General features: G+C 54.3%; 1 protein-coding gene across 6 annotated transcripts in view; it reads right to left on the reverse strand.

Annotated features, from left to right (window-relative positions):
- CCDC57 (coiled-coil domain containing 57) overlaps nucleotides 1–6099 on the reverse strand; it is a 95651-nt gene extending 89552 nt beyond the window's left edge. For all 6 annotated transcript variants that reach the window (XM_044921522.1, XM_044921520.1, XM_044921524.1 and 3 more), the window contains exons 1-3: nucleotides 6030–6099; nucleotides 3844–4472; nucleotides 912–1020 (exon numbers count right to left, since the gene is read on the reverse strand). In XM_044921522.1, coding sequence (XP_044777457.1) covers nucleotides 912–1020; nucleotides 3844–4250 — 516 coding nt within the window. In that variant the 5' untranslated portion in view covers nucleotides 4251–4472; nucleotides 6030–6099. The remainder of the gene's footprint in view (nucleotides 1–911; nucleotides 1021–3843; nucleotides 4473–6029) is intronic.
- Between the last annotated feature and the right edge of the window lie 1431 nt (nucleotides 6100–7530).

The following is a 7530-nucleotide window of genomic DNA, read 5'->3' on the forward strand; positions in this document are numbered from 1 at the left end:
TTCTTGTAGACCCCTACCCAGGGACCCCAACGCACTAGACGTTGACATATGTGGACTCCCCGAATATACACCTATTAAATTTGATGTTCTCCTGCTCATCTGTCTCACGTTGATTTGATTCTCAGTCCAGCCGGAAGGACCTTTGAGGGGATGGGAGTTCTTGCTCCCCGACAACGGCAATCCCAGGCCAGGGTAACAGCGGCGAGGAGTTTACACACTGGACTCCAGGCCCACCTCTGCCATTTACTAAGGGGCTCTTGGGCAGGTTACTTAATGCCTCTGGGCTCAGCCCCCCACCTGTAAAGCTCAGATCAAAACCGTGTCTCTGTCGTGAGGAGCACAGAGAGCTTCATGAGGCAGTTTCCATAAACACCGCTGTTGCTGTGATGTCATGAGCTCAGCCCGGGCTCGAAGGCGACAAGGGGACCCGGCGACCCCAGCATCTACACTCACAGAAGCGCAGGCTGAGGCTCAGCGTCACGGAGGGAAACTCTGGTGACAGGGCGAGGCCAAGTGGCACCTGTCAGCTGACACATCTGTGTTGACACTTAGGATTACCTACGGTTGTCTTGAAAGAAATACAGTTACCACAATTTGAGTTCCCAGCTCTCTGCTACAGTAAGTAACTCAGATTTTGACTTTTCAATCCTTTTTTTCTGAAATAAATAAGGGAGAAAACATGTATCCCTTTGTGAGGAGAGAGAGCACGGAGGGAGTTCCTAGAGACCGAGGTCTGGATGCCCACCATATCCCTCCAGGCCGCCCCCGATGGAAATCTGCTCCAGTAACTCGACCTTGACCCCACGGATACCACACAGCTAACAAAGAGGCTGTCTTCTCCTCCACAACCTGCTTTCACAGTGGGCGGGCAGGGCGGGCACCTGAGGGGGGCTGCGCGCTGGAGGCCCTACCTTCCTCTGCAGGGCAAGTTCGCCATCGAGCTCCTCGAGCCTTCTCTCCAGCTTCCATTTCAGGTTTTCGTACTGTTCCCGCTGCTGGTCCATCTCGCTGTTCTTGTCACTATGTAAACATGGCAGTAGTAAGAGAGGTCAGGGCTTGCTCTCGGGGGCTTCAGTGGGACCCTACACCACACAGGTGCCTGCCTGCAGAGGGAGCCTGAAATGGGGTCCAGAGTCTCACAAGGTAATTCCCAAAGTGCCCAGGACACAAGCCCAAGTCACACCGAGCACAGGAAGGTCCCCACCTGAACGGGAAAAGACAGCACACGCTAACCCCAAAATGACACAGATGTTGAGATTTTTTAACAAGGGTTTTTAAAGCAGCCATTATTTAAAATGCTTCAGCAAGCAATGTAGTGCACTCTTACGTAAAAAATTAGAAACTCTCGGCAAAGAAAAACTTACAAAGAATCAAACAAATTGAGAACCAGGAAGTGTGACAACCAAACAGAAGGCTCACTGCGGTGGGCTCAACAGCAGAATGAACATGACAACATGACGGAGCAAAGAATCCATGAACTTGAAACCAGAACAACAGAAACTACCCCAGCAAATAACAGAGAGAAACACACTGAAAAACATGAGCACAGCCTCAGGGAGCTATGGGACAGTCACCCTGAGCCCGAGCACAGGAGGACAAAGAGGAGGGCTGGCATGTACTTGAAGGAATAATGGCTGAAAAGGTCTCAAATTAAGGGGAAAAAAGGGGGGGACAAATAACGTGAGGAGACACTTTACAAGAATGGTGTAGAACACTTTAAGGATGCTTTGGGGCGCCTGGGTGGCTCAGTCGTTGAGCGTCTGCCTTCGGCTCAGGTCGTGGTCCCAGGGCCCTGGGATCGAGCCCCCATCGGGCTCCCTGCTCGGTGGGGAGCCTGCTTCTCCCTCTCCCACTCCCCCTGCTTGTGTTCCCTCTCTCGCTGTGTCTCTCTCTGTCAAATAAATAAATAAAATCTTTAAAAAAAAAAACAACAACTGCATTTCAGGGGCGCCTGGTGGCTCAGTCGTTGAGCGTCTGCCTTCGGCTCAGCTCATGGTCCCGGGGTCCTGGGATCGAGCCCCGCATCGGGCTCCCTGCTCGGCGGGAAGCCTGCTTCTCCCTCTCCCTCTGTCCCTCCCCCCACCACTTGTGCTCTCTTTCAAATAAGTAAATAAATAATCTTTAAAAAAAAAAAAAATGTGCCTTCGGCTCAGGTCATGGTCTCAGGGTCCCGGGATCGAGCCCCGCATCGGGCTCCCTGCTCCGCGGGAAGCCTGCTTCTCCCTCTCCCACTCCCCCTGCTTGCGTTCCCTCTCTCGCTGTGTCTCTGTCAAATAAATAAAATCTTAAAAAAAAAAAAGAACACTTTAAGGATGCTTTAAACTGTCTCAAATACAGCTGTGAGAAAGAAAATCAGTATTTCCACAGAGGCAAGCTGGCCCACGTGTCCCAGTGTTAAGAGCACCTGCTTCTGATCCTCCAGGTGCATCACAGTGTGACTTTTAACAATGGAGTTGGGGAACAGTCACAATGCCAACACCCACCCTGCAGGGGAAGGTCACAGATCCCCGTCCCTGCTCCAGGCGATGCTGACCTTGGTCAGCATCTGTACCTGTCTTCCCCGGCCCCTGGGGAGGCAGCACGGGCTGTGAACACCGCCAGCCGTACTGCTTGCAGGAATGACAGGCTCCCTGGCACACAGCGTCGGGACTGGGAGCCCCTGCACAGAGGCCATGAACACCTGGGCTCCCGGGCCTCCCTGAGGACAGCGACGCTCGGGACCCTGGGAGCTATGCCTATGGTTGTCACGGGAGATGCTAGCCGGCGGCTCGGAGGCCCATAAGCCAAGGTGGTCCCGCGCCCACTGAGGGAGGTCTCTGCTCACGCCCAGCCTGCCACGGAGTCTCCTGCTGCTGAAGAGTACAGCGCCAACAGGCCCAGCAAACGCAAAACGGGGCTGGGTAGCCATTTAAAAGGATGTGGCAGAACCCAGTGCACGACACGAAGAAAACCGCCCAGGTAGATGGGAAACCGCTACAAGCAGGTTGTAGGCCGCGTGTAGGGGACGTGTCTATGTGGGCGTGAGGGGAGCTCTTCCAGGGAGAACACAACAGAGTCCTCGGGCAGCTCTTCCTTTCCACCTCACCACCTTCAGGAAGAAACGATTGTCCAGAACACGAATATCGTCACTGTTGTGATTTTCTACAAGTACTTTGAAGGGCATGTGTGACAACATGAAACACTATTCAGGATCCCGTTTTAAGTGAAAACAGAACCTGCAGGGTGCTGCCAGCCACTCTGACGTCTGTGCCCGCACACGCCAGAGAGATGCACCTGACCATCAACGTGACATCTCAGACACACACCCTGGGCGCCTGGGGGGCCCAGTCGTTGGGCGTCTGCCTTCGGCTCAGGTCATGGTCCCGGGGTCCTGGGATGGAGCCCCGCATTGGGCTCCCCGCTCAGCGGGGAGTCTGCTTCTCCCTCTCCCACCCCACCCCCCCACCCCCGCTTATGTTCCCTCTCTCACTGTCTCTCTCTCTGTCAAATAAATAAATAAAATCTTTAAAAAAAACAAACAAACATACACCCTGAAATCAGGGGAAGGATGGCAGATTTTTGTCTTCTCTCTCTTCTCACTGAGGAGGAGAGTGCGTGGGACACGAGAGCGGCTTTCCGGGGACCCGCCAACAGGACCCTCTGACCCGAGCTTCGGGTTCTTAGTCAACCTGCCTCAAGTGAGCTCACTGCGCTTGGGAATCAATACCTGTTTTGCATCATTAAAACAATCATGGGCTCGAATATCTTTTATTGAAATGATACAGACTTGCAATTCATGGAGAAACCTCGGAACACTGAAACCAGTCTCCCGGTGCCCTCATGGCGCGGCCGAGGGGCGCTCACCTGTGGATGCGCTCCAGCTCCAGCCGGTGCTCCTGCAGCTTCAGCTGGTGCTGCCGCTGCAGGTCCTCCCGACGCCGGGCCTCGCGGGCGAGCGCCTGCCTCAGCCGGGCCGCCTCCACCCTGAGCTCGCTCACCTCCGCCTGCCGCGCCTCCTCCAGCCCTCGGGCCTGGGCGAAGGCCGCGTCGTAGCGCTCCAGCTCGCGGTCCCGCTCCTCCAGCACCTGCAGGTTGTAGACGAAGTCCTCCTGCAGGCGCCGCAGCGCCCCCTGCGCCTGGTGCAGCTGGCTGTGCGCGTCCTGCAGCGCGGCGTCCCGCGGCTGGCAGCGCTGGGCCTGCAGGGCTCTGCTCTCGCCCTCCTTGAGAGCCCGCAGCTGGCTCAGGGCCTGCTCTGAGGGCGGCGGCAGCATGGGCACAGCTGCAGTGGGGAGCAGGTGGGCAGCGGGCCCAGGGTTAGGGGCTCTAGCTGTCCTTCTCGATACCCGCGCCAGATCCCCGTCTACGGCATCGCTGTCACCCAGTGGGAGCACGCTCTGGGCCAGTCAGCAGCTGTGTGGTCACACATTCGGAAGAGCCACAGGTGGCCCTCGCCAGGGCCCAGACCTTGAGGGCTCTGCTAGCCGATCCTCACCCTGCAGCAGAGGAAGGAAAGGTAGGAAACACCGTCTGCTCACCAACAAGAGCTAGGTCCTTCAAAACAGGCTCATGAAGGGCTCTCCCACTTTGCAGGTGAGAAAATAGGGCCGCTAAGGAGCTGAGCAAGCGCTGGGGCCCGCCAGCCTCTGAGAGCCAAGGCCCCCTCCGGCCCCACACTCCGCTCCTGCAGCAGCCTGGGGCGCCTGGAGATCCAGCACTCAGGAGCACGTTCCTTGGCTCTTTTATTTCCAACCCATCACAGACCGATAATTTTCTAAAACAATAAAGTACTCAAGGAAAATATAATTAAAAAACAAAGATATATAATGCAAAGACCAATTTTTAATTATTAGATCCAACAGCATAAAACCACCTTGTCAAACTGCTAACAAGTGTCTAAACACCTCTTGCTCTGGCGGTCTGCCAAGCGTGGGCCGCATGAGTATGCGTGGGGGTGCTAGCAAGAGCCGCTAGGCGTGCCAGAGACCACGTGGACTGTCGACGTCCCATCGCCCGGCAGAAAGGGGTGGATTCTGACACGGAAAACCACGTGGTGCTCGGGGCCCTGACCTACACAAACAGGCCCACGGCCACGCAGCAAGCCCAGAAGGTAGGCAGGCTGGGCCCAAGGGCCACGGTCATCCTGGGGGCAGATGCGCCAGGGGCAGACACAGCCCTTCTCTGAGAGCACCTCTCCAGAAGGGCCGGGGGCGCCTGCCAGTGACATTTGAGTATCACTGTCATCCCAAAGAATCTAAAATGTCTGATTCATGTAAAGTGGGTCTTTTTTTTTTTTTTTTTTGCCCGATGCAGGGCTCAATCCCAGGACCCTGAGATCATGACCCGAGCTGAAACCAAGAGTTGGTTATTCAACTGACTGAGCCACCCAGGCACCCCTGAAGTGGGTCTTTTTTTTAAGAGGAGAAAATCCCAGGGTGCCTGGGTGGCTCAGTCAGTTGAGTAACCAACGCCTGGTTTCAGCTCGGGTCATGCTCTCAGGGTCCTGGGGTCAGGCTCCACACTCAGCCCCTCCCCCTGCTCACATGTGCTCGAGCTCTCTCTCTCTCCCAAATAAATAAATAAATGTTAAAAAAAAAACGAAGAAGAAGGAAAATTCCCACCATCCCACGAATTCTTGACTCACTGGTTCAGCAGTGTTTACGGTGAGCCTTCAGGGACTGGGGGAGATGGACAGCGGGGACACTCTGTGTGGGGTCACAGAGGTAAAAGGCAGCCATTCCTGAGGTGAGCCCCACAGCACCTACACTGGTCTACCTCATCAGCATACAGCAAAGACAGAAACTCAGAAACAGGAACAAGAGAACCTAAGGGCTACTGCTTTTGGTATTCTTTATGTTAATTCTAGAATTCTCAAGTAAGCAACCACTCTGAATCAGCGATACTACTTTTTAGGGACATGAAGTATTGTTTCACTCCTGAAATTACTAATAATAAAAACCACCGACAAAAAATTATCCATATAATCAAATCTGTTACTGTAACATCTTGGTAATAAAATGAAAAAACAAAACAAAACAAAACAACGAACTCACAGGTGCAGGTAGTATGTTATGTAAGGGGCAAGTCTTCTTTGAACACCACATGGGTCTCTGGCCCAATGAGTAGAGTTTGGTAGTAATTCTCGCTACAAGTGAAAAAAAAAAAGAAGAAAGGAAAGGGGAAAAAAGGTAAAAGAGAAACTGTCAAAATGGTCTGGGCTGGTATTTGGAGAATCCCAAAATATTGTCAGGACCCCAGAAACAATAATGAGCATTTCACAGAAGACACGTGCTGTGCTTGGAGCTGCCCCACGAACGAGAGACACACGTCAGCTCTGGGCTCAGCAGAACAGTGCTTATAACTCGGACAGTAGGGGCGCCTGGGTGGCTTAGTCCGTTAGGCATCTGCCTTCGGCTCGGGTCATGATCCCGGGGTCCTGGGATCGAGTCCCATGTCGGGGTCCCTGCTCAGTGGGGAGTCTGCTCCTGACCTCTGCCTCTGCCTCTCCCCCGCTTATGCTCAATAAATAAATAAATAATAATCTTAGAACACTGGCAGTCGAAGAGGAAAACATGGCTTGATAAACGTCAGGATTGGGCAATCGAGGCCACGTAACTGTGGAGTATCAGACAACGCATCCAACAGGAGGCTTGCCGGAGGACAAAGCACCAAGAACAGGATTGAGCGCAGCACCCACCACCTTCATAAGGAAAAAGTAAGGCGATGTCTCAGGTGAAGCCAATATTTTCTCAGCACTGGCACTTGGATCTGAATGAATTCCTTATGCAGGTCTTCCTAGAAGAGCAATGAATCACGCAGGACAGGGCCTGGCCAGCTCTTGCTGTAAAGGGCAGTGGGTAATTATTCAGGGCTCTGTGGGCCACAGGGTTGTCACGACTCTTCAGCTCCATGCAAAGCAGCACAGAGTGTGCAAACTGCGGGCTGGGTCTGGCCCACTGGCCTGCTTTGTCAAGCCCTCCATCTCTGTGCAGGGCACCTTTATCACCGGGTAACAGCTGCTGTCATTTCTTAATGGCTGCCCCCTGCAGCCCCGAACCCTCAGGGCTCACGTCCAGCCGGTCTTGGGGCGACCTGGCGCTGGAGAGGAGCAGCGGAGCGCAGAGGGAATGCCCGTGCCAAGACCCAGAGGGAGAGGCTGAAGCAGCAGGAGGGCCTGCAGAGGGCTGGGGAGACCGCAGGACCCTGCCATGGGCAGTGCAGTAAGAAAGACATCATGGCCTTCATTCCCAGCTCCTGGCACACGGCCCCTAAAACCCTCACAACTTCCCGAGTGACAGGAGCTACAGGGGCAGCTTTCGTTGGCTTTAGTTCTTCTTCCCGGGTTCTGAAATAATTCCAGGCGAGAGGCTACCTTCTGTTTCTCGTATCAAACCTGTCAACCACACCTGAGTTTACGAGGTGACTCTGGAAAGCCCCAGATAACCAGGGGATGGAGCTGGTTGCCAGGGGAGCCAACCTTGGGATTACAGGGTTTCCCTTTCGACTCCGCCTGCCAGCTTCCACCGTGAGGCTGGCTCAATCAATCATGCCTAC

This window comes from Neomonachus schauinslandi, chromosome 15, assembly GCF_002201575.2.
Source record: "Neomonachus schauinslandi chromosome 15, ASM220157v2, whole genome shotgun sequence".
NCBI classification, from domain to species: domain Eukaryota; kingdom Metazoa; phylum Chordata; class Mammalia; order Carnivora; family Phocidae; genus Neomonachus; species Neomonachus schauinslandi.